The sequence below is a fragment of the Lathamus discolor genome, chromosome 6 (genome assembly GCF_037157495.1).
Source record: "Lathamus discolor isolate bLatDis1 chromosome 6, bLatDis1.hap1, whole genome shotgun sequence".
NCBI lineage: Eukaryota > Metazoa > Chordata > Aves > Psittaciformes > Psittacidae > Lathamus > Lathamus discolor.
Window position 1 is genome coordinate 74,137,716 of NC_088889.1, and position 24,430 is coordinate 74,162,145.

Sequence of the window (24,430 nt, forward strand, 5' to 3'; positions counted from 1 at the left end):
TCAGGTGCTGTAAATCAGGTGCATCTTTACTCTGCAGTGATAACATAAACTTGATTCACGTTCCTGTCACGTAAGGACTGTCACTTTCACACCTAGCTATTGGCAAGCCATCCTCTCAGACTAGCCAGAAAGCAAAACCAGAATCATACACTGTATCCCTGCTCTATGTAGACGAGGAAGAACTGACCTCACCTTCTCTGAAGCTTTCCATAATCCATTCATCATTTTCTTGTTGGACACTACTGGTCCTGAAGCACAACATGAAATATGTTGCTCTTTCTCCTGTTTTGACTTCCTTTTCTTTGCCTTGTTTTAAAAGCTACTCAAAAGAACAAATACTTTCACCTCAGTCTGTAGGATGGAGAAAGTGGGCAATGGGTAACTTGAATCATCTTCAGCAAGAATCATCTTGCTCCTCAAGCTGAAGGAGGCCGTGACTACTAGTAGTAAGTAGGATGTGCAGAAGGAACCCCGCACAGGTTTTAGCTACCTCTTCCCAAGAAGTAAGAACTCACAGGTGCTATTTCTGGAGTAAATGTGTGTTAGCAGCCCCCACAGGAGCTCCTTTATCTCCCTAACACCAAATTCTTCAAGTCACTCAAAGTTCTGTACAGTTTGCTTGCTCGGATTTAAAAAAATGCATTATGGAAAGGTGAAACCTCTCTGAAGCTTTTGACATTACTGTTTAATTAGGGATGTGCTTAATTTATCTCCATGCGCACATTGATGGCTACAGAGGAATGGCCGAACTACTGGAAAGGATTGTGCTTGAAAACCAATAGCTAAAGGAGATACAAGAAACCTTGACAGGGGCTTTGGACAAGGGCCTGTAGGGACAGGACAAGGAGGAATGGCTTTAACCTGACAGAGGGGAGACTGAGATGAGCTCTTAGGCAGAAGCTCTTCCCTGTGAGGGTGCTGAGGCGCTGGCAAAGGGTACCCAGAGAAGCTGTGGCTGCCCCATCCCTGGCAGTGTTCAAGGCCAGGTTGGACGGGGCTTGGAGCAACCTGGTCTACTGGAAGGTGTCTGTCCTGGGTTCAGCTGTAGCAGTCATTTTTCTCCTTAGTAGCACTCATGAAGCAAAGTACCCTTTTATGAAGTTATATGGACTTTAATAAAATATTTTGGGTTTATTTTGTCCTTTTCTAGTTACCTGTTCAAAAAAGGAAGCTTTTGATGTTCTTTCTCACAGTAAATGGGCACATTCACTTCACTGTACAAGGACAACATCCACTGAAAGGTCTCTTTTCCTCTAAGTGCTCCATAAAGCTGCCATATACCAGTGGCTGTGCTTTCACCTTCTCGTACACACTGTAAAAAAGAAAACAACTTTAAAACAAAATGGTTCTGTCTCAATAAATCATACAAGAGAATAGCCAGAGCTTGTCTAGGCAAGATGAGCCAAGAATCCTTAATGATTTTTAGGGTCTCTTCCAACCCAAATGTTCTATGGTTCTGGGATCTTAACTGGCTGGAAAAATTAAAATCCCCACTGTAGCCTCGGCCTGAGTAATTCTAATAAAGGGCATCTCCCACCTGGAAGAAAACTTACCCACATCACCTCCTAGAGTGCTTACTGTACAAATGGGTCTATCTAGTAATAGTTCTTTAAGTATCTTCACCAGAAAGTGACCTTTAAGCAGCACAGATAATAGATTTTGCACACAGGAGTTCCTAGGGCAACTAAACCTCCCTCCCACTTTCTAAAGCTTCATCCCAAGGGATAAGGAAGGAAGGGCAGTGCAGATGGTAAGGCTCAAGTTCTTCAGCATGGGACTCATGTCTTCCCTCAAGAACTAATGCTGTCAGCACATAGCAAGCAGCCTCAGCTGCAGTCAGCACGAGTACTCACACAAGAAGGTGAAATGGTAAAGGAAGAGGTGCGTGCAAACACTGCTTCTAAGATGAAGTACTTAAAAACTGCAACTATAGCCAATACAAAGTGTTTATTCACTGTTGAGCAAATCCAGGCAGATACAGTAGGGTATCAGCTTTTTTGACACCCTCCTCCCCACAAAAAGTCACTCATTCTGCCCAAGCAAAGGCAGAACAGTCTGGTCCCAGCTCTCATCCCAGCGCAACTGCTTGCACACACGGAGGTTTTGCCTGAAGCTGTGAAGTTTTCCTTCCAGGGCAGGGAATTCCAAGAAAAGCATCTGTAAGTTAAAAGGAAAACCACATTAAAACACCACCATATCATGGGTTAGGCTCATTCTAGCCTCCCCAACACAAACCCTGAACTACAATGCTGCAGGAAGAGAGCACTCTTATGTCTGATCCTATAACAGTGACAACATTTAAACCAGCTTCAGATTCATATTCAAAAAGTGAGGCCAGTAACATTCCCCAGGCAAAGCTGTATGTTCAGAGAGTGCAAAACACAGAGGTAACAGCATGTCTGGAAAGGCAGCTCACATGGTGGTGCCTCTGCACTTACAGCTAGTGGGAAAGAAAAAAGTCAGGCCTTTACCTTTAGTTGCGCTGCAAGTTCATCCGAGTCCCTGAATATCAGACCATTTTCATTGTGTTTCACAAGTTCATGTAAACTGTGAACACAAGTCACAGAAGAACACGTGAGTAAAAAAGCAGAGAGTGGGACAAACACAAGTAAAAGTTGCCCAGTGCCACCCAAAACCTCCATCATCCAGGATGTCTGGATACAAGCTTCACACCTGACATGTGTGTGCTTCAGGCCATAACCCCCCCGTGTGCTGGGCTGCGTCCCCAGAGAGTGAGCAGCAGGTCAAGTCCTGCATCCAGCTCTGGGGCAACAACACAAGAGGGACGTGGAGCTGTCAGAGCGAGTTCAGAGGAGGCCACAGAGATGCTGTGAGGGCTGGAGCAGCTCTGCTCTGGAGCCAGGCTGAGAGAGCTGAGCTGGTTCAGCCTGGAGAAGAGAAGGCTCCTTAAGGGGAGACCTTAGAGCAGCTCCAGTGCCTAAAGGAGCTACAAGAAAGCTGGAGAGGTAGTTTGGACAAGGGCCTGTAGAGACAGGACGAGGGGGAATGGCTTTAACCTGACAGAGGGGAGACTGAGATGAGCTCTTAGGCAGAAGCTGTTCCCTGTGAGGGTGCTGAGGCACTGGCACAGGGTGCCCAGAGAAGCTGTGGCTGCCCCATCCCTGGCAGTGTTCAAGGCCAGGTTGGACAGGGCTTTGGGCAACCTGGTCTACTGAAAGGTGTCCCTGCAAGTGGCAGCGGGATGGAACTGGATAAGCTTTAAGGTCCCTTCCAGCCCAAACCTGTCTATAATTTCTTGAACATGGCATGAAGAAGGCATTTAAATTTACAGAGCGTTTCTCCCTTCTATGTCAGGATATTTAAATCTACCATTACAGTACGGAAGTCCTCTCACCCTGTCTTTCGGCCACTTATTTGGACAAACTTAAAGATTAGGGCAAAAATAATGCGATGGCATCTGATACATGCAGCAGCTACTGAACTCCTGCTTCATATAAATGCTGCTTTGCATCATCCACTCAGTGTAGCAGCATAAACGAGTTCTTACCATTCAAAATGTATTGCACACACAGGTAAACAACAGCCAAACATATCTACCACCTTCATGGGTAAATCCAAACCACTGGATGATTTATGGAGACACACACCCAGGTCTGCTGAGCCTGCAAAGCAAAGAGAAGAGAGGAGAGGCTGAACTCCCCACAGCAACTCTGCCAGTTTACTGCTGTCCTGGGTTTACCAATAGCCATTTTGCTCCTTCTTAGTAACTGGTGCAAGCTCTGTGTTTTGACTTCCAGCCTGGGCAGAGAGCTGATAACACCGATTGTTTTTAATTGTTGTTAAGTAATGTTTATTCTGGCCAAGGACTCTGTGAGTCTCATGGTCTGCTGGGGACGAGGGGAGGCCAGGAGGAAGTGGAGACAGGACACCTGACCCAAACTGGCCAAGGAGGTATTCCATACCACAGCACATCATGCCCAGGGAGGTAACTGGGAGTTACCCGGAAGGGCAGGCTCTCTCTCTTCGGGGGGGTCGAACTCGTTCGGCGGTGGTATTGTATTCTCTTGTTATTTTCTCTTATCAATATTATCATTGGCGGTAGCAGCAGTGATTTGTGTTATACCTTAGTTACTGGGCTGTTCTTATCTCAACCCGTGGGAGTTACATTCTCCTGATTCCCCTCCCCATCCCTCCGGGAGCGCGGAGGGTCGGTGGTGGGGGGGTGAGTGGACGACCTGTGTGGATTGGTTTAAACCACGACAACTGCAAACCTTCCTGTTTCTGTGGGTGATGGGAGCTGAACATGAGCTACCTTCAGCACCACACACACTGACACCATTTCAAGCACTTGGGAAGGAAAAAATGCACAGTATCTTTTGTGACTAACATCAGTCAGGATTTAGAAACACAAGTGCATGTTAAATTTCAGGGAATTTTAACATTTCAGGTAATTTTAACATTTCGGGTATCTTAAATCAGCCTTTCTGCCTCTTCACCTGCTAAGAACAGGTACTGTCCCAGAAAACACCACCACAATCCAGAAGGGATCACTGCATGGCTCACTAGCGACCTCTTTCAGCTCAAGTGGTTTCAAAAAAGAGGCACTACAGTACGATTTTATAGATGTTAGTTAAAAAGTACCAAGTAACAGTGTTTTACAGCCACAGAAATTGGCAGGCTCTAACCCTGCAGAATGCAGATCAAGTTGAATATGTATTTTACTATTTTATTAAGCTTATTCACACTTTATGCTAGTACAATGAACATGCTGAGCGAATACTATTCCAACGATGTGTCAATTCAGAATTTCAACTACTTTCGGTTGCCCAGCCAAGAACTTTATGATTTCATGTACTGAAGTGACCCTGAAAGTCAACTGGAACATACACATCCACGGGCACACTGTATTCCAGCCCAGTTAAAAGAAACAGAGTACAAAGAACAGGCTAAAAGAGCAACTCAGGTACTACACCTACTTCTTGGGATAACAGTGAAGAACTCTAGGTTAGAGAAATTTAGCTGGTACAAGTCAAACCCACAAATACCCCATCACTAAGCAGCAACTTCATTCACTTACTATATTCTACCAGCTCCTGTGCAAAGTCTCTGACAGCTCTCTGCAAATGTGCTGAGTAGTTTCTCACACATTCTCAAGCCTGTGTCATAATCCACTATTTACCAAGCAGAAGAGGGTAATCCTCAGCTTCAAGCCATGGTGTACAGATCTGGATATGTTTGAAGTGCAGCTTGTTTATCAGTCCATTGTAGTAGTCTTTTAACGGTCCTTTACCTGTTTAAAAACAGGAAAAAATATGTGTAATATTTAATAAGATGACTGAAAACACTGTGGACTGTGCATATGCCTATACAGCTACAAACTCCTGTTATATCAGGTACCCAAAAGGATACTACACACAATCTTCACAAAGACACATAAAAAAACATGTCCCCTTTAAAGCTATATGAACACAGACTTCTGTCTTATTCAGTATTTAGAGGAATCTGCATCAATACAGAATCATCTAGGCTGGAAAAGACATTAAAGATCATGAAGTTCCACTGCTAACCCAGCCTTGTCTAGTCCATTAAACAATGTTCCTAAGTGCCACATCCACATATCTTTAAAGTATCTCCAGGAACAGTGACTCCATTACCGCCCTGGGCAGCCTGTTCCGATGCCTGACCATCCTTTGGGGAAGAAATTGTCCCAAATACCACATCTAAAGCTCTCCTGGTGCAGCTTGAGGCTGTTTCCTCTTGTCCCATCACTTGTTACCTGGGAGAAGAGACCAGCCACCTCCTGGCTCCATCCTCCTTTCAAGTAGCTGTAGAGAGTGATAAGGTCCCAGTGAACCTTCTGTTCTCCAGACTAAACACCCCTGGGTCCCTGAGCAGTTCCTTATCACACTTGTGCTCCAGACCCTTCCACCAGCTCCGCTGTCCTTCTCTGGACCCGCTACAGCACTTCAATGCCTCTCTTGTCATGAGGGGCCCAGAACTGAACACAGGATTTGAGGTGCAGCCTCACCAGTGCTCAGTACAGGGGGATGATCACTGCCCTGGCACTGCTGCCACACTGGTGATGATCCAGGCCAGGATGCTGTTGGCCTTCTCGACTGCCTGGGCACAAGCTGGGTTGTGTTCAGCTGCTGCTGACCATCATTCCGAGGTCATTTTCCATGAGCAGCTTTCCAGCCATTCTTCCCCAAGCCTGGAGATTGCATGGGGTTGTTGTGACCTAAGTGCAGGACCCACACTCGGGCTTGCTCAAGCTCATACAACTGGCCTCATCAGCCCATCAATTTCCTCAGTTTTACCTGCATTTTGCCTATAGCCATGTGATAACCAAACAACTAATGACAAATCTACTCAGTACAATTGGCCCTTCAAAATCACAAGTTTTAGTTTGATCTTAATGAGAAAGTTAACCAAGGAACATTCACTCTGTCTACGTAATTCTTTGGCAAAACTTCATTTGATGCTCCCCTTTTCCAGCACTAAATAACTGTTCTGCTTAGCACTCCAAACATCAGATTTAATGTTTCTTTTGCAGCAGCATCTCAATCCTGAGAGTAAGTTCTTTTGAGCGTGGAGTAATGCATAGCTGTACTACAGAGTGAGGCTGAGAGCTTCTCCTCTTTAAAGGTGTGCCATGACGGCACAGCTGTAACAGCCCAATTGTAAATCACTACTCCCTCCTGTCTCTTCACCATCAACACAAGAGTCAGCACAGTGCAGAAGTGGCAGTGAAGTCTAGAAGACTGCAGAGCATTAGCACTGAGAGAACTGTAATGCAAATAAACTATTACCTGTTATCACACATACTAAAGGTGGAAGCTTGACTCCTTCATTGATGTACTGCTCATAACCTGCAGAAGATAAATACTGTTTAGAGCTGACAAATATAGTGTTTGGTTTGAAAATCATCACAGGTTTGGTCTGAAAATCAAACTGTTTAGTTTCCTACTTCAAGTAATTTCTTTAAAAGCATATACCTAGTAAAACAGGGGCAAACTCAGAAATGTTAAACATGTTAAATGTTGGTGTTAAAACTGAAATAAATGATGGTCCATTTCACATGCACTATTCATGAAGCATTTGTTTGACTACTCCACATCAGCTGCTTCAATATATCAAGTTCAAAAGTGCAGCTGCAAAGTCTATGAAGTAAGACAAGGTGCTTTCATATGGGCAGATGCCTATGGATAGTGTATGTAATAGCTTAGAAAACTGCAGTCAACAAGCCAGCTAGAAATACAATTCTCTGTGACAACTACTCTAATTGAATCCAGACCTTGCACTTCTCCAGTTCAGCTACAACTCTTAAACCACTTCTAATTAATCCAACACACCTTTGAATGTACCGTTCTTTAGCAAACCCCTTCCTAACTGTCCGGAGTATAACCATTCCCCTTGGAATAGGCGAGATTAAATCCTTCACACCTACCTTCTAAAGCTTTTAAAAGGACTGAAAAGTCTTCATCCTCTGGAAGAGAAGGCTTTATTAGTGAATTCATATTTCAATCATTTATAATGAATTACTGTCATTAAATAACCACAACCAAAACTTTCCTCACCTTCCCCTATGTGACTGAAGTATGGACCACGCTTCTGTTAAAAATCTGCTGTAATTGTCCTCATAAATCTATAACCGTATCATGTGCTTGTTCGCTCACCTTACTGGCCACACGGCAAACAACTGAGCCCAAATACCACACACCCTCAAAGCTACCAAGTTAAAATTTTCTAGATTCTAAAGGTAGGTAACTCACGGTAGAAACTGCCCTGTTAACTCAGAGGTACAGACAACCCTGCCCATGGTTACTAGCGATGGATTTGTTTCCACACATCATCAGAAATAAAGGAGCAAATGTTTTCATTTTTTAATCTAATTTACACCATCATGCAAGACAATATACCCTGAATTAAAGTTAAAAGAAGTAGGAAATCTCTTCTAATCATTCCTGAAGCTGAGCCGATTACAAAACAACTTTACAAATAATTAATTTTTAGTCACCAAGATAGATAATTTACAACTTGTCTTCAAATTCCTACAGCCAAGAGAAGGCTTGGGGGAGACCTTGCAACAATCTTCCAGTACCTAAAGGGGCTACAAGAAAGCTGGAGAGGGGCTTTGGACAAGTGCTAGCAGGGACAGTCAAAAGGAGAATGGCTTTGACCTGACAGAGGGGAGACTGAGATGAGATCTTAGGCAGAAGTTCTTCCCTGTGAAGGTGCTGAGGTGCTGGCACAGGGTGCCCAGAGAAGCTGTGGCTGCCCCATCCCTGGTAGTGTTCAAGGCCAAGCTGGACGGGGCTTGGAGCAACCTGGTCTAGGGGAAGGTGTCCCAAGGCAGGGGGTTGGAACTGGATGAGCCTTAAGGTCCCTTCCAACCCAAAACATTCTAGGATTTTATGAAAAATGTAATTTTGCCACTGGTGACATGTGCCTCTGCAGCGTGTCAAGCATGAGGAAGTACAAACAGCCCTTCTTTTCTCTTTTTTTAAATAGTGGCTAAACATTAGAAAGAGCCCTCTCCGTCTCCACACCTGTCCAACTCGTGCTGCTGATGAGAAGTGCTGGCCGTGTTCTGCTCTTCTTCACGCGTCCATTGTTTCCATCCACTTCTGTAAAGGCTGATCTCTCACCACTCCAACTGACAGACTCTGTACTAAGGAAACAGAATTTTCTGAGGATGGGCTACACAAACAGCCAGCACACACAGAGGCAACACTATGCTGAACTGACCTGCATTTCCAAACACTTTGTCAGGTTTGCTGCTCAACTTCCCTAGAAACACAGTCATTACAATACTGAGCTGCAGAAAGAAAGAGACCTGATCATAAGAGAGACCATTTTACTCTTTCCTGTTGCTACCAAGAGCCTCCTGACACTCCTGCTATTGGCACCACTCCACCTTCTGACAGCATTTTCCTCAACAAGCTGAGAAAACAGCCAGCCTCTTTCCAGCTCTGCTTCAAACATAGAGTACAGCATGGAGGCCAAGAGTGCATTGTGTTAAATCAAACTCAGAACTCAGAATGTGGCAGTCATTTCCAACTACTACACACTAAAGCTTTCACATCTTTTTCAAGAATTAGTTTGGTAAAGTGACTCCCCTATAAACCTGCTATAGGAGACATCCTACACAGAACCAGAGGAGAACGTTTAATGCTTCTTAGACCAAGATCCTGAAAACTCTCTGTGGTCAGTGAAAAGAAGAGATACTACTAATGAAGCCAGCCACTGTCCCCCAGCTCAATGGGAGCTAGACAACTGCTAAGTCCACCCTAGAGAGATCCTACTACAGATTGCCCCAGTGCTTCTGCCAACTGCTTCAAAAATCAAACACTTCTGTTATTTCACACGTCAAGCACTGTGTTATCACAGTTCAAGCATTTCACTTACTCTGGCCTCTCCTAAAGACAATGAAGGTAACTTGCACAGCAGCACCTGTTGGCTAAGGGCAGAGAGCCCACTCTGCCTGCTGGTGCTCAGTGACTCCTGACCCCATGCAACAGTGTTTCTGGTAACTCAGTGCAATAACTCTGTTATCCCTTTAAGGACTGCAACTGCACACTTGACTTACACATACCGTGGTTTAAAAGGCTCATAGTCTTCAGCTAGTTTCATGTACAAACGATGTTGAAGTTCTAATGGTGTTTCCTTAAAATAAGCAGCTGGCTTGTCATAGAGTGTTACTGCCCTGCAATGGAATAAATTCACAAGTTCAGTAAAGAACTCATGTAACAACATATATATGGCGCAGTGACAAGCTACAACAAGGTAACGCGGAAGGTAACTAAGTAAATCAACCCGCAAAATCATTAATTTTTGAGTCTGACAACTTTCTGTGTTCCTGAAGTTTGCTGGAATATACCCAGGTGGACATACTACTGTACAAAGCCCCCCCCCCTTCTACTGCGCACATCCAAGGGGTGTAATGCAACTGTAAGAACTGCAGGCATCGTAGTCCTGACTTTTCAACTTACTTTGTAACTGATCCTGAGAAACTTAATAATGATGATCTGAAAGCCTTCTGACTGCAAAACAAAAACACTTAGTCTGCCCTACAAGTTAAGAAATGCAGCGATGTCTGCTTCATTCTGATTCTAAGGAGCTTGGGAGCAAACCTCCACAACCCCCAGCCTGCCACCTTTTCATCAATGCAGTGTTACTTATGAAGAGTAATGAAGGTTCTTGAATGCCCCCACTCCACAACCTCATACAAAACTGAGCTGATGTGTTTCAGTGCTGATGGATGAGCTTAGGAAAGTTGCTTTTGTATGATTCCTCTGGATCCAGAATCATCAGGAATATGTTCTTTCATTTTATTTCGCATACTCATTTGTCAGAGGTGTGTGACTTACTTTATGTTGCAATTCACCCAGAGATCTTCTTTCATTGCATTAGTGACACACAAGTTATAGTCAGACAAACGTCCAAAAAGCTTTTCATACCTGACAAAAATGAAATCATAGTTAGAAATCACAGGCACAGGCAATTGTATAAGCCAAACAACTGCCCACCATGGCACATGCTGATGCAAAGCCAAACAGAACCAAAAGAAACCCAGATGCTCCCAGTAACTGCAATTTAATCACCAGTTATTGACTGACTCCTTGTAATGAGGCAGGATCAGTTTATGAGAAGGGCTGCACCATCATTTCCTTATCCTTTAAGGCCTAAGAACACCACACTCAAAAGCCTTTAAAGCCTTTATCTACATAAAATCAACTAGATTCAGCAAGAAATAGGCATTTAAAGATGAGCTGGACTATAAAGCAGCATTAGACAGTAAATAAAAAAAACCACAGTACATATAAATACATTATAATAACAAGATCAAAGTTTGCACATGCACATAAAAGCTACTGCCTACTTCATCAGATCATCTTACTAGATGCTTGACAAAGACATTCTAAGGAACCTGCTTTCTGAAACAGAAAGTAGTTTAACACAGCAAAATCCAGAAATCCTTCACAAAAACAGCCCTCTGCTAATACATTCACAGACTGGTTTGGACTGAAGGTACCTCAAAACTCACAGGGTGAGGCTTAAGGCTTCTCCTGAAGATCTCATCTCAATTCACCTCTGGCAGATTAAAGCCATTAGAATATCAACATATTCTCCCAGCTGTTTTTCATCCTTTTAAATTCAGCAAGGTTGTAACTTATAAAGAGGAGAAGAAACAACCGTACAAACCATTTTGCAATTTGTACTAGCGGGTGATTTCTTCCATGGCTCAGACTCATTACAGTGTATCCATAGTTGTGCCAATCAATGATCAGCTTACTTCTCCAGAAGAGACACGCTAGCCAGGCCACAGCTATGGCAGGTAAGCCGGGAGGGTTCTAAGAAATAAACCAAGTCAAACTAGCACAAAACTGAGGTCCAGTGACAAACACTAAGCAGTTACCAGGAAAATAAAAATGACTGAGGTTACATCACTTCAAATCACAGAATCCCAAGGGTTGGAAGGGACCTCAAAAGATCATCTAGTCCAACCCCCCTGCAAGAGCAGGGTAACCTACAGTACATCACACAGGAACTTGTCCAGGCGGGCCTTGAATATCTCTAGTGTAGGAGACTCCACAACCCCCCTGGGCAACCTGTTCCAGTGCTCTGTCACTCTTACAGTAAAGAAGTTCTTCCTGATGTTAACGTGGAACTTCCTATGCTCCAGTTTACACCCATTGCCCCTTGTCCTATCACTGGATATCACTGAAAAAAGCCTTGCTCCATCATCCTGACACCTACCCTTCACATATTTGTAAACATTGATAAGGTCACCCCTCAGTCTCCTCTTCTCCAAGCTAAAGAGACCCAGCTCCCTCAGCCTCTCCTCATAAGGGAGATGTTCCACTCCCTTAATCATCTTTGTGGCTCTGCGCTGGACTCCTTCAAGCAATTCCCTGTCCTTCTTGAACAGAGGGGCCCAGAACTGGATGCAATATTCCAGATGCGGCCTCACCAAGGCTGAGTAGAGGGGGAGGAGAACCTCTCTTGACCTACTAACCACTCCCTTTCTAATGCACCCTAAGATGCCATTTGCCTTCTTGGCCACAAGAGCACATTGCTGGCTCATGGTCATCCTCCTATCCACCAGGACCCCCAGGTCCCTTTCCCCTTCGCTACTTTCCAGCAGGTCAACCCCCAACCTATACTGGTACATGGGGTTGTTCTTTCCCAGATGCAAGACTCTACACTTGCCCTTGTTAAATTTCATCAAGTTTCTCCCCGCCCAACTCTCCAGCCTGTCCAGGTCTCGCTGAATGGCAGCACAGTCCTCTGGTGTGTCAGCCACTCCTCCCAGTTTTGTGTCATCAGTGAACTTGCTGAGGGTGCACTCAGCTCCCTCATCCAGGTCACTGATGAAAATATTAAACAGCACCGGTCCCAGCACCGACCCCTGAGGGACTCCACTAGTCACAGACCTCCAGCTAGATTCTGCGGCATTGACCACAACTCTCTGCCTTCTTCCTTTCAACCAGTTCTCGATCCACCTCACTACTGAATCTCAATGAACAATTCTGTATTCACCAACTACAGAACTGCCAGTTTCTCCTATACGGACTGGTAGGTACTTTGAATTTTTACTGCTGGATCAGGATCAATATTCCCCTCCAATAAATACACATATATTGCTATTTAGATTTATTCTTTACTATTATCCATGCTAAGGAAGCTTGAAAGATCAACAGCTAACCAAAGAACAAACATGACATGTTAACAAGAAAATCCAAGTTTAGAGCCAAAAATATCACCTGATATAAATTTACAGCATTGCTTAGGCCAGTTGTAGCTCTCAAATAATTAGAATGTGTCTGAGACTGCTAAAAAAACCCTGTAATGTGGCACTATTCATCAAAATTAGCCCCAAAACATACCTGGAGAAGAATATAGGATGGCTGATCTATCTTCAGCATCGCGTACAGTAACTGCACTGCCTGCACAACGACTTTTACAGCATACCGGAAAAGCTTTGGACCAACTGGGAAAGGACAAAAACCCCTGTAAGCACGGTAACAGCTCTCCGGGCAGAAAGGCGCACATTGTAACAGAACCGAAAAGGTTTAAAATAACTGCGCTCGACAAAAACGCACCAGGAACGTGCGCACCAGCACAAGCCGCCGGCAACGAGGCTTAACTCCCCCACCTTGGTTGGTTTTTCCCTGTTAAACCGCGTTTCCCCTCCCGAACACCAGCCCCCGGCCCCGCTCGCTCCGCCGCAGCGCCGGGGCCGCCCCGCACTCACCTCGCAGCCCCCGCACGTCTGTCACGGGCACCAGCCGTATCCTCCCGCTCCGCAACACGTCTCCGTGCGGCCTGCTCTCTGCCGGGTGGGAGAGACCCGTCAAGGGACTGACCCCCGCTACCGACCCGGCCGCCGCGGCAGGGGCCCCTGAGGCCTGGCCGCGCGGGCGACGCTGCCCCGCTCCCCTCACTCACGGAGGTAGCCCAGCAGCGCGACGTCACGTCCGTGCCGGGCCAGCGACAACGCGTGGTACTGCATCCGCGGGCTGCGGCCCAGGTCGCCCAGCACCGCCACACACACCCGCCCCGCGCCGCCCGCCGCTACCCGCCGCCGCCACAGCCAGGCCGCCAGCACCACCGCTGCCGCCGCCAGCAACACCACGGCACCCGCCGCCATCTTGCGGCGCCACCGGCAGGGAGGAGGTGGCGGGGCTCCCCCTTGCGGCGGCGCGCTGAGAGGAGGTGGGGCGGGACTGAAGATGGAGCGGCGAGAGGGGCCGGGGGTACAGACTGGTACGGGCTGGTTTGGGTCGGGGCGAGCCGTAAAGCCCAGCCAGCCCCAACCCCCTGCACGGGCAGGGACACCTTCCACCAGAGCAGGTGGCTCCAAGCGCCGTCCAACCTGGCCTTGAACACTGCCAGGGATGGGGCAGCCACAGCTTCTCTGGGCACCCTGTGCCAGTGCCTCAGCACCCTCACAGGGAAGAGCTTCTGCCTAAGAGCTCATCTCAGTCTCCCCTCTGTCAGGTTAAAGCCATTCCCCCTTGGCCTGTCCCTACAGGCCCTTGTCCAAAGCCCCTCTCCAGGTTTCTTGTAGCCCCTTTAGGCACTGGAGCTGCTCTAAGGTCTCCCCTTAAGGAGCCTTCTCTTCTCCAGGCTGAACCAGCCCAGCTCTCTCAGCCTGGCTCCAGAGCAGAGCTGCTCCAGCCCTCGCAGCATCCCTGTGGCCTCCTCTGGGCTCGCTCCAACAGCTCCGCGTCCCTCTGGTGCTGCTGCCGCAGAGCTGGATCAGGACTGCAGGGGGGTCTCACCACAGCGGAGCCCAGGGGCAACATCCCCGCCCTCCCCGTGCCGAGCGCCTGCAGCGGCCCGAAGCGGCCCCAGGGCTGGGGCTGCGCCAGCGCCGGCCGGCAGGGGGCGCGCTGCCGGCGGCCTCCAAGATGGCGGCCTCCAGTGCGGTGGGGGGCCGCCGGCGGCCGCGGAGGCCGTTGCCGGTGTCGGTGTCGGTGTCGGTGGGGCGGGCAGTGGCGGCCGCGGCGCTGGCGGCGCTGGGCTGGCTGCAGGCGGTGCGCGGCGCCGGGTGAGTGTCCGCGCGGGTGCCCGGGGCGGTGCCGGCTCTGCAGTCCTAGTGTGAAGGGTCCCTTCCCGCTCTGCTGCCGCTTTCCTGGGGCTCCGGCCCGGCACCGCCGAGCCGGTGCCCCGAGGTGGGCTTGGCTGTGGGGGTGCGAAGCGGGACAGCCCCCCTCGTGCTGGGCTGGATGACAGAGATACCGGAATCTCCCGGGGACCGGGATGGCGGCGAGGCCTTCCCCACCACGCAGGGTCGTGGACGCGCTTGGCCAGGGCGGCCCTGGGACAACTGGATCTTCTCCTTGCAGGATTTCCCCGGTGGACCCTGTGCTGCAGCCCTACTTCCCCTCCCCGCACGGCCCCCAGCACAGCCACAGGCACGTCAGAGACTGTCAGCCCCTCAAGTACGGCAACGTAACACACGAAGCTTGGCCCAGCGACAACAGCACGGGTGGCCCGGTGGCCACCACCAGAACGTTTGTGTCTTACATCCCTCCCGAGGGTGAGGACCGCAGGGCGGTCTATGGCCACTTCACTTTTGTGAGGAACCCCCTGAGGACCTTCTCCGTGTTGGAGCCGGGTGGCACAGGCGGCTGCCAGGCTCACCGCAGGGCAACTGTGGAAGAGACCGCAAGGCTTGGGAGGTGTCTGGTGGCCCAGAACGGCGGGTACTTTGACATGGGAACTGGAGAGTGCTTTGGGAACGTTGTGAGTGATGGGAAGCTGGTGAGGAACTCAGGAGGCCTGCAGAATGCCCAGTTTGGCATCCGGAAGGATGGCACCATGGTGTTCGGGTAAGAACCTGGGGTTGTCTGTAGAGTGCTCTGTGCTCCCTGAGGACTGGTAGGCACCACTGAGGCAGGCAGCCCTGGCACTGCCTCTTTGGCCTCTCACACTTAGAGGAGAAGAATGCTTTCAGTGCTGAAATGAGGGCTGCCCTACCTGCACCCCGTGGAGCTCTCTCTGGCCATCGGCCTTTTTTCCCATGATGAAGAGAAGCTGGTTCAGTTACTCTGATGATCTCTACCTGTTTAGGTTCCTGTGTCTCCCCTCCCAACATGCAGCAGGGATCATGGTAAAAGGGGGAGAGGTCTCTCTCCTTCCCACAGAGGAGAGGCAGAATGCAGTACAGAAACCTTGGGATTGTTAGGGATTCTGAAGATGCCTCATCCAACACCCTGCTCAGCACAGGGTTAGCTGGAGGAGGTTGCTCAGGGTCATGTCCCGTCATGTTTTGGACATTTCCAAGGTCAGAGACTCCACAACCTGGCTGGGCAGACGTGTTCCTGTGATTGAGCAACCTTGACAGTAAAAAACTGTCTCACATTAACTTGGTCACTGTTAAGCAGAAATCCAGACATCTCCTGGATTGCCTGTGCTCTGCTATGTTGTCCTTTCAGCAGGTGATGGGATGGTTAAAGTCCCCCAGAACTTCCAGGCCCATGAACATGAGGCTCTTTCCAGTATTCTGAACAAGGTCTCACCCTCTGTTTCCTGAGCAGGCAGCCTGTGGCAGACACCCACTGTGCTAGCACCCACACTGCTCTGCCAGAGCTCTGATCCTCACCCACAGCCCTCAGCTCCTACATGAACTTGACAAGCCTTTCGGCAAAGAAATTCTCCCAAATATCCAGTTTAAACCTCCCCTGGCACAACTTGAGGCTGTTTCCTCTCATCGTATCACTTGTTACTCAGGAGAAGAGACCGACCCCCACACACCTCACTACAACCTCCTTTCAGGCGGTTGTAAAGAGCAATAGCATCCCCCCTGAGCCTTCTCTTCTCCAGACTAAACTCCCCCCAGTTCCCTCAGCCGTTCCTCATCACACTTGTGCTCCAGGCCCTTCACCAGCTCTGTTGCCCTTCTCTGGACCCGCTCCAGCACCTCAATGTCCCTCTTGTAGTGAGGGGCCCAGAACTGAACACAGGATTTGAGGTGCAGCCTTACCAGTGCCCAGTACAGCCCTGGCCCTGCTGCCACACTGGTGCTGATCCAGGCCAGGATGCCATTGGCCTTCTCGGCTCCCTGGGCACAAGCTGGGTCGTGTTCACCTCCTGCTGACCATCATCCCCAGATCACTTTCTGTCAAGCAGCTTTCCAGCCACTCTTCTCAAGGCCTAGAGCATTGCATGGGGTTGTTGTGACCTAAGTGCAGGACCTGGAACTGAGCCTTGTTGAGCCTCATACAGTTGGCCTCAGCCTATGGACCCAGCTTGGGCAGATCCCTCTGTAGAGCTTCCTACCCTCAAGCAGACCAGCACTTCTATCCAACTTGGTGCTGTTTGCACACTCACTGAGGGTGCACTCGGTCCGTTCCTCATCCTGCTCTCTTTTTCCTAGTTACCTGTCTGAGGAAGATGTCTTGGATCAAGCAAACCCTTTTGTGCAGCTCGTGAGCGGGGTAGTTTGGCTCCTGAGAGGTGGAGAAGTGTACATCAGTCAGAGCCAGCTGGCTGAGTGCAGTGACACTCAAACCACAGGTAAATCCTGCAGCGCCTGGCTTCAGGCTGGGCATGGGTTGTGCTTCTGATGGGCTTGGATGATCAAGAGAAACCTCAGCTCTTTTCTCATGTTTCAGTTCAGACAAGCTCCTTGCTGGGAGCTGTTTCACAGCGAGATCTGTCTCAACAGCCAGTTCTGTCACCCAGGTGGTGTGTGAATTATTTCCTCCCCTCACAGGAACCTTTGACAAGTTCATCAATGTGATATCAGCTAGGACTGCAGTTGGACACGACAGTCAGGGGCAGCTGGTGTTGGTTCATGTGGATGGACAGACAGAATCCAGAGGGTAAGGCCAGGGCTGGGGAAGGGTCTTGGGGCAGGTCCAAGATGGGTCTTTATATCCCGTCACTGGAACATGAGGGACGCTGCAGCTGCCAGTGATGTGTTTTAAGGTGGGGACTTGCAGAGCACTGCTGTTTGGTGTCTTTCAGGCAGAAACAGAAGAGGCCAGTACAGCCTCCAGGCAGCAAGTCATCTTATGTGGGATGAGAGGGAGCTTCCCCCTTCCACTTAGGAGAAGGACCAAGCTCCTTGTAGAGCAGTTTCATTGCAGTCAAACAGAGCAATGAACACGTGTTTGCTTTTGCAGGGTCAACCTCTGGGAAATGGCTGAATTTCTGAAGCAGCAGGGACTCATCAATGCCATCAACCTGGATGGGGGAGGCTCTGCCACTCTGGTCTTGAACGGGACCCTGGCAAGCTACCCCTCTGAGCACTGGTAGGTGCTGGTGGCACAGGAACCCCACAGCTCCTGTCAGGGTGCAGAGCTCGGTCCTTGCCCCTGCTTTGCAGCATCGCGCAAGGGACAAGGTTTGAGGGACAGAGAGACTCTAAAGCCATTTAGTGACTACATATCTTTTTCTACTTAGTCACTCAGGATTACAGTTTAACTGTTTTCAGACATGCAGCAAAGCTGCTGCCATGACTGTGTGGCCCAATGTGGGAGTCGCATAAGGAACAGTTCTTGGACTGGGAGACTCAGAGCTGCATGTGCACAGGAATTCCTGGAGATTTGTCAATAGCTTATTATTGTGGAAGAGAAACACTGACTTGGAGACCCTGCCCTGCCCCATGTAAGGGAACCTAAAGAGTATTTTATTTTGATTTAGCTTTTTAGTCATTTCTGACTGTAAACACGAATTTAAAATTCAGTTTGCAGTCTGACAGTTCATAGAATGGAATCACAGAATCCCAGACTGAGTTGGGTTGGAAGGGACCTTAAAGCTCATCCAGTTCCAATCCCATGCCATGGGCAGGGACACCTTTCACCAGACCAAGTTGCTCCAAGCCCCATCCAACCTGGCCTTGAACACTGCCAGGGATGGGGCAGCCACAGCTTCTCTGGGCACCCTGTGCCAGCGCCTCAGCACCCTCACAGGGAAGAACTTCCTTATAGAAGAAAGTCAAAGTGTTGCTATAACTGCAATGACATCACCTATAGCAGAGCAGAAAATATTCAAGGAAAGGCCAAATTTGGGGAAGTTGTGACTGCTTAAGGGGAGACTTTGCATGTTGCTGTCTGTAATGCTGTGTTTGACGTGACTCCTATCCCATAGGAGTCAACACTTAGTTAAGACATTGAGTCAGTCCCAGTTTTACATTTGTATTTTCCCATTATCAATGTTTGCCAGTGTGAATTGGGATGAAAATGTGGATTAGATCAGCTGGTTTTGTGCAGGGCTGGGAGCAGCACAGTGCCTGCATGCCTCAGGGGACCCGTCTCTCCCCAGCTCCTTTGACAGCATGTGGCGCTGCCCACGGAACATCTCAACCGTTGTGTGCATCCACGAGCCCAGCTGCGAGCCCACGGACTGCAGTGGCCACGGGACCTGCGTGCAGGGGCAGTGCCGCTGCGCCGGGGCCTTCTGGAGAGGTTCAGCCTGTGACATCTTGGACTGTGGCCCTTCCAACTGCAGCCTGCATGGCGTCTGCACTGACTGTGAGTCCCTGTGGTGCTTCTGACACTGAGATGCTAGTGGGTGCTTGTGGGTAGCTCCAGGGGAAGCACAGACCTGAGGGATATTGCTCAGCTGCCTGTGTGGCACCATGGGCAGCCTCAGCACATCACCATGCACAGCCCTGCCTGCTTCACGCAGCCCTTTCCTGCTCTGGTGTGCGGAAATGTTGCTCAAAGTTCACACACTAGTGTGTGGAAGTGTTGCCAGTGTGGAACTGGCACCAGCCACAGCCATTTCCTTTGCCTCTTTGGAGAGGTGGGGCTGTGGGGCACAGCCTTTTTGGGGCTGGAGGTGCAGATGTGTGGCCAGCCCATGCGCTGGAAGCCAGCTGGTGCTGGGTGCCTCAGCCGTTGTCTGACCTGCTGTGTTTTGAGCTGCTCTGCCCTTCCCCTCCAGCATCCCAAGCAGTGGTACAGCCAGCTGGAACATGCTGCCTTTGGAGGCTGCAGGAGGGCTGGGACTCAGGTCTGAAAACTGGACCTGTAATAAGACTCAGCTTCAAACTTGGTGTCTCTGTTTCCCTTTCTGCCCCTTGGGTTTTGCTCCTGGTTTGTTTGTAAACCTGCTGATGTGGAGGGCAGTGTAGTAACACTGAGCTCTGCCCCCTTCTCTCCTTGTTCCTTCTTTGACTCTCCTGCTTCATGATTTTTACGAGTGTGCAGCTGCTACTTTGTCATGAACTTGCTTTGACTCTAGGGACTGCTGTGATGTTCACCCCCACTCCTGCTCTTTGTGGCTGCTCGGTCTTGTTCTCCCATTTCTGTGCTGCCTCGCTAGTTCCACACTCAGTGCAGTGGAAGTGACTGGGCAGAGCTCAGTGTTGCTGACCCTGAGTTAATGTCTCAGACCCAAGAAGTGGGAGGTTCTGCTGCATTTGGCATCTGCAGTGGGTGCGTATTTGAGCTTAATCTGGGAGTTGAGGATTCCTCTTCCCTGGGCTCCCTGGCAGGGAGAGTTAAGAGGGAACCCCAGAAGCAGAGGCTCCTAATTTTGATTTCTTGCTGTTTCCAAGCCTTTCTCTGTTGTTGCTAATGCCTGTTTGTTTTTGCACAGCTGGATGCCTGTGTGACGCTGGCTGGATTGGCAGTAACTGCAGTGAAGGTAACACTGACTTCCACTCCACTGCTTCCTAGCCAGCACGTGTGCACTACTTCCCAAGAGCTGGCTGCCTGCAGTGGCAGGCTGGGGGTTCCCTAAGAGGGAGCAGGAAGGGAAGGGCTACACAGTGTGCTGCTCTTTTTTGGCAGCATGATTTTAACTACAGTCTGAGCATCTGAAGGGTGGCTTGGGGTGAAGCTTTTGGAGCCCTGGCTCCTTGCTCAAGGCAGCACAGAGAGCTTCTGCTCTCTGAGCAGCCATCAGCTGTGTGTGACTGGTGGTGGGTGTAAGCATGGGTGGGCTTGCTTGGCTTTGAGTGGGGGCCCTGATGACCCCTCTACTTGTCTCCTGCAGCCTGCGCTCCTGGATTTTATGGGGCTGCTTGCGCCCAGGTATGCCGATGCCAGAACAGTGGCTCATGCGACCCTGTGCATGGAGCCTGCTCCTGCCCAGCTGGCTACCATGGCACCAGCTGCGAGCAAGGTGAGGGCCTTTGAGCCACCTCATGTAGGCAAAGCAAAGGTGAGCTCTGCTAGGCAGGCTCAGCACTTCACAGCTGGAGTGTGTGCTGCCAGCTCCCACCTCTTAGGGGCTTCCCTCTGCTATGAAGGCTGGCTAGAAGGGAAAGGAGGGAGCAGAGAGGGAGGAATTTTCTTCATTGTTAAGAGATGTGTGGATTCCTTCCTCTCTGCCCCAGAGAACAGCATTGCTTCCCCAAAGCTCGTGAGGGTAGAACATGGGTACTTGGCATCCTTCCCTTGAGGGTGTTGCACTGCATCCTGCCTGTAGCTGGGCTTCAAGTGACCCCAGTCCATGACTGTGAAATGCTCCAAAGAGCTGTTCTTACAACTTTCCACCTCCAGCTTTACACCTGTTAGTGCTACCAGAGCTGGTGATGTTCTCCATGGCATAACCACTCCAGCTTTGCTGCAGTACTCGAGCCCCCCGTGTGTCTGACTGAGCAGCCTGCTCTGGAGACAGCACCGCTTCATTACAGTGTGGGTGTAAAGTTCTTGTGTGTGCAGTACCTTTAGTGACACTTCGTTCCCAGCCTCTGAACACTCAGCCAGCCCCATCCCTTTTACCTAAACTCCTCCTGGACACAAACTGCAGCAGCAGTGAACTCAGGGGCTGGTGCAGGTGGAACAGCCATAGCAGCCTGCAGGAAACCTGGGACTCAGCCACAGAGGCCTCCACATGCTAGTGCTCAGGCATGAGCCCTTGCTTCCCTGTAGGAACCAGCCACTGATGCTCCTGCTACACCTTTGAGCCACGTAGCAATGCTGGAGGGCAGATATGGAAAGGGAGAAAACCACCTTGTGCTTCCACAGGCCCAGAGGCTGCTGCAGAGGCAGAAGTGACGCAGACATCTTGGTGAGATGTGCCCTGAAGCTCTAAGCAGCGAGCTCGGGGAGGCAGTCAGGGCTATGCTGGGGCACCTGCAGTGATAGATGGGGGATTGGAGGCAGGTGAAGGTTTGACAATGACCACCTTCTTTGTACTCAACTCCCCAGAGTGTCCTGTGGGCTGGTACGGGCCAAACTGCCAGGAACGATGTCCCTGTGAGCACTCATGTCCCTGTGACCGGGAGACGGGCAGCTGCAACATCACCTCCAGCCAGTTAAACAAAGGTACATCTGCTCAGGGCTTGTGGCTTTAAAACCAAAGTTAGAAGAGCACTTAAGTGTCCAATGTTGTGTTTGCTCAGTTATCAGCTCTGTGTAGCTGTCCCCTGACTTAAGCTTGCTCGCTCTTGGCAGTTTTACAGCCTCCCCCAACACTGCCTTTCTTCCCTCTGTTCTTTGTTTTCAGCCGGGCAGTGTTTGGCTTCCCAGAGTAAAGGCGGGAGCAAAGAAAAGTTCTCTCTGTCAGAGTAAGTGTGTAATACTCATAGCATACACGTATACATACACACAGTCCATGCCAGCAGCTGCTCACTGTGAGGTGGAGGTGTCCACACCACCTCCTGGGTGCCAGGGCAGCTCCATGACCTGCCCCTTCACGGCCCAAACCACCCGTGTTCAGGTTCCACTAGAGCTGGGATTCTGTGGTACCCACAGCTCTCCTGATGGGAAAGGGAAGGTGCTAAAGTCTTCATTATCAGCCAGGTGCTGAGCTGAGGCCCACATCAGTGAGAGCTCATGCCTCCAGTCAGGCAGGAGCTCCCTTTCCTCTCCCACCACTGCACTGCAAGAGAGTCAAGGGCAGGTCCCACACCAGCACACAGCTCCTGGTGGGTGGGTGAGGCTGCTGTGGCTCTGAAGGCAGAGCTGGGCTCTTGCTGACGGAGGGAAAGCTAAACCCAGCCGTGGGGGGAATGGCTTTAACCTGCCAGAGGGGAGACTGAGATGAGCTCTTAGGCAGAAGCTCTTCCCTGTGAGGGTGCTGAGGCACTGGCACAGGGTGCCCAGAGAAGCTGTGGCTGCCCCATCCCTGGCAGTGTTCAAGGCCAGGTTGGACAGGGCTTGGAGCAACCTGGTCTAGTGGAAGGTGTCCCTGCCCATGGCAGGGGGTTGGAACTGGATGGGCTTTAAGGTCTCTTCCAGCCTGACCCAGTCTGGGATTCTACAATTTGCCTGTTAGAGGCCTTCACAGATCATGGTCTCACCTGCCCAAGAGCAGAACCAGAAGCTTGTGCTGGCAGAGAAGGGAGTGCAAACCTTGAGGAACCATTTGCACACTGGGCTGTGTGAAGGCAGGCCAAGGGGTGTTGCTCACCTGCATTTTTGTTGTCTCACAGGAAAACCTGGGTCACCACGACCTCTGTCCTGGCTCTGCTGCTCGTGATCAGTGCCATGGGCAATGTTGGCCTTTTCCTCAAGGCCAGGTCAGAGAGGCACCACGAGGGTGGTGACTACCTCTATCAGCCGCTGAGGAAGATGAATGGGGAAGCCAGTCTTACCTCCTCCTTGGCCGCCTGGGAGACAGAAGATGCTCAGGACCAGAATCAAGCCCTCCTCTAGAGTCCTGGCCAAGAAGAGGCAAGGGATCTTACCTGCATCTTGTACTGACTGTCAGAGGCTGTTCTGACCTCATGTCTAAAATGCCTGACTAATGCCAGAGCAGCAGCAGATCCCTCAGTCCAAGAAACTCCCTTCGCTGCTGGCTCAGCCCTGTGGAGAACATGGCCAGATTATCTGCCATCCCCTGCTGCTCCAGCCAGGGCCAACTGGAGTAATTAGTTGCTATGAGAGGATGCAGGGCATGAGCCCTGGGGCCAGTGCCCACACACACAGGTGGGTAAGGGAACTCCACAGCTACAGCAGGAAAGGGGCTGGTTCCCTTCCCTTCTTGAGGGAAACAGGTGAGGAATGTGAGCCATGGGCACCTCCTATAGGTCCTTTTCCACTAGAGCAGCAGGAAGTGCTTTTAGGGTGCAAGATAAATTGCCTTTTGCATAAAGCTAGGCTTAAGGAAGCTGGCCTAAGGATGGTGCAATCTATAGATGTCTGCCCTTCCCTGCTAAGCTCAGACTTTATCAGAACACTGATGCAGCTGGTGGAGGCTGTTAGAGCAGCTCACGATAAACCAGCATTCTCCAGCCTCCTCCTGGCCCCACGGGAGCCTCCAAGGCCAGCACAGCATGGTGGCTGCTGGCAGCATGTTCTTCACCTGGCCTGGGCTGACCACAGGGCTGGGGTGTTGTCTTACCTAACCCTTCCTCCTAGTAGTCCAGGAGGTATGTGATGAGCAGCAGCCTGGCACAGGCAGTGGCCCTTGCTCGCTGTGCTGGAACTGCCCTTCCCTCAGCAGAAGGACAAGGCCATGGCCAACAAGTGCTTCAGGCCCCCAGAGCCTCAGCACCTTGGCTGGAATCAGGTATTTTACTGGAATACATCCTTGCACAACCCATTTAGACTTTGAATTTGCTTCCATGTGAGGGACAACCAGCCCAGACGTGCACCTCTGGTGCTGCAAGGGGGTTAGAGCGCATCTGAGCCTGACACTAACATTTTTATGCAGCTTTTCATCTCTCCAGGAAAAGGCTATATAATTTTTCTGCCACTGTTGGCATCAAATCAACCTGTAAATGGAAGATTCTATTTTTCTATTACTTACAGAGTCAATTTGAACCCTGAATAAAGTCTATTAACAGTAACTGCCTGGAGCTCAGGTTCTTACTATTCAGCTGCAGGAGGACACAACCTTTCCATGGTCACTGTGGTTGGCCACTCGAAGGCTCTGGGGCCCTTTTTACTTTGACTGACAGCTAGGGTGCAGGATGAGGGCTTGGACCTTGCTGTGGTGTGGGAAACAGACAAAAAATGCTGCTTGTGCAGGAATAAATTCAAGCACAGTTGAGTTAAAAAGCAGGAATGGCTGAACCCAGCCTCACCCCAGGGCTGGGGGGAAGGAGCAGCAC

At 50.0% G+C, this 24,430-nt stretch overlaps 2 protein-coding genes across 4 annotated transcripts; one reads left to right on the forward strand and one right to left on the reverse strand.

The window, feature by feature from the left end:
* Window positions 1-1,932: 1,932 nt before the first annotated feature.
* ALG1 (ALG1 chitobiosyldiphosphodolichol beta-mannosyltransferase) lies at window positions 1,933-13,630 on the reverse strand. Of its 2 annotated transcripts, XM_065683659.1 has the most exons (13): window positions 13,414-13,630; window positions 13,220-13,297; window positions 12,852-12,955; window positions 11,167-11,315; window positions 10,332-10,421; window positions 9,557-9,667; window positions 8,511-8,632; window positions 7,409-7,447; window positions 6,771-6,830; window positions 5,141-5,251; window positions 3,509-3,623; window positions 2,472-2,547; window positions 1,933-2,157 (listed from the first exon to the last, which is right to left on the reverse strand). In XM_065683659.1, exons 1-13 carry the CDS (start codon window positions 13,613-13,615, stop codon window positions 2,023-2,025), a joined length of 1,392 nt encoding a protein of 463 aa, XP_065539731.1. In that variant the 5' UTR covers window positions 13,616-13,630; the 3' UTR covers window positions 1,933-2,022. The 2 variants fall into 2 exon arrangements, with proteins under 2 accessions (XP_065539731.1, XP_065539732.1); XM_065683660.1 differs by lacking the exon at window positions 7,409-7,447.
* A 730-nt stretch (window positions 13,631-14,360) lies between these two features.
* Window positions 14,361-24,166, forward strand: NAGPA (N-acetylglucosamine-1-phosphodiester alpha-N-acetylglucosaminidase). Of its 2 annotated transcripts, XM_065683670.1 has the most exons (11): window positions 14,361-14,518; window positions 14,817-15,302; window positions 16,850-16,989; window positions 17,189-17,297; window positions 17,601-17,729; window positions 18,742-18,950; window positions 20,023-20,070; window positions 20,422-20,550; window positions 21,582-21,698; window positions 21,880-21,940; window positions 22,808-24,166. In XM_065683670.1, exons 1-11 carry the CDS (start codon window positions 14,379-14,381, stop codon window positions 23,028-23,030), a joined length of 1,791 nt encoding a protein of 596 aa, XP_065539742.1. In that variant the 5' UTR covers window positions 14,361-14,378; the 3' UTR covers window positions 23,031-24,166. The 2 variants fall into 2 exon arrangements, with proteins under 2 accessions (XP_065539742.1, XP_065539743.1); XM_065683671.1 differs by lacking the exon at window positions 20,422-20,550.
* The last annotated feature ends 264 nt before the right edge of the window (window positions 24,167-24,430 follow it).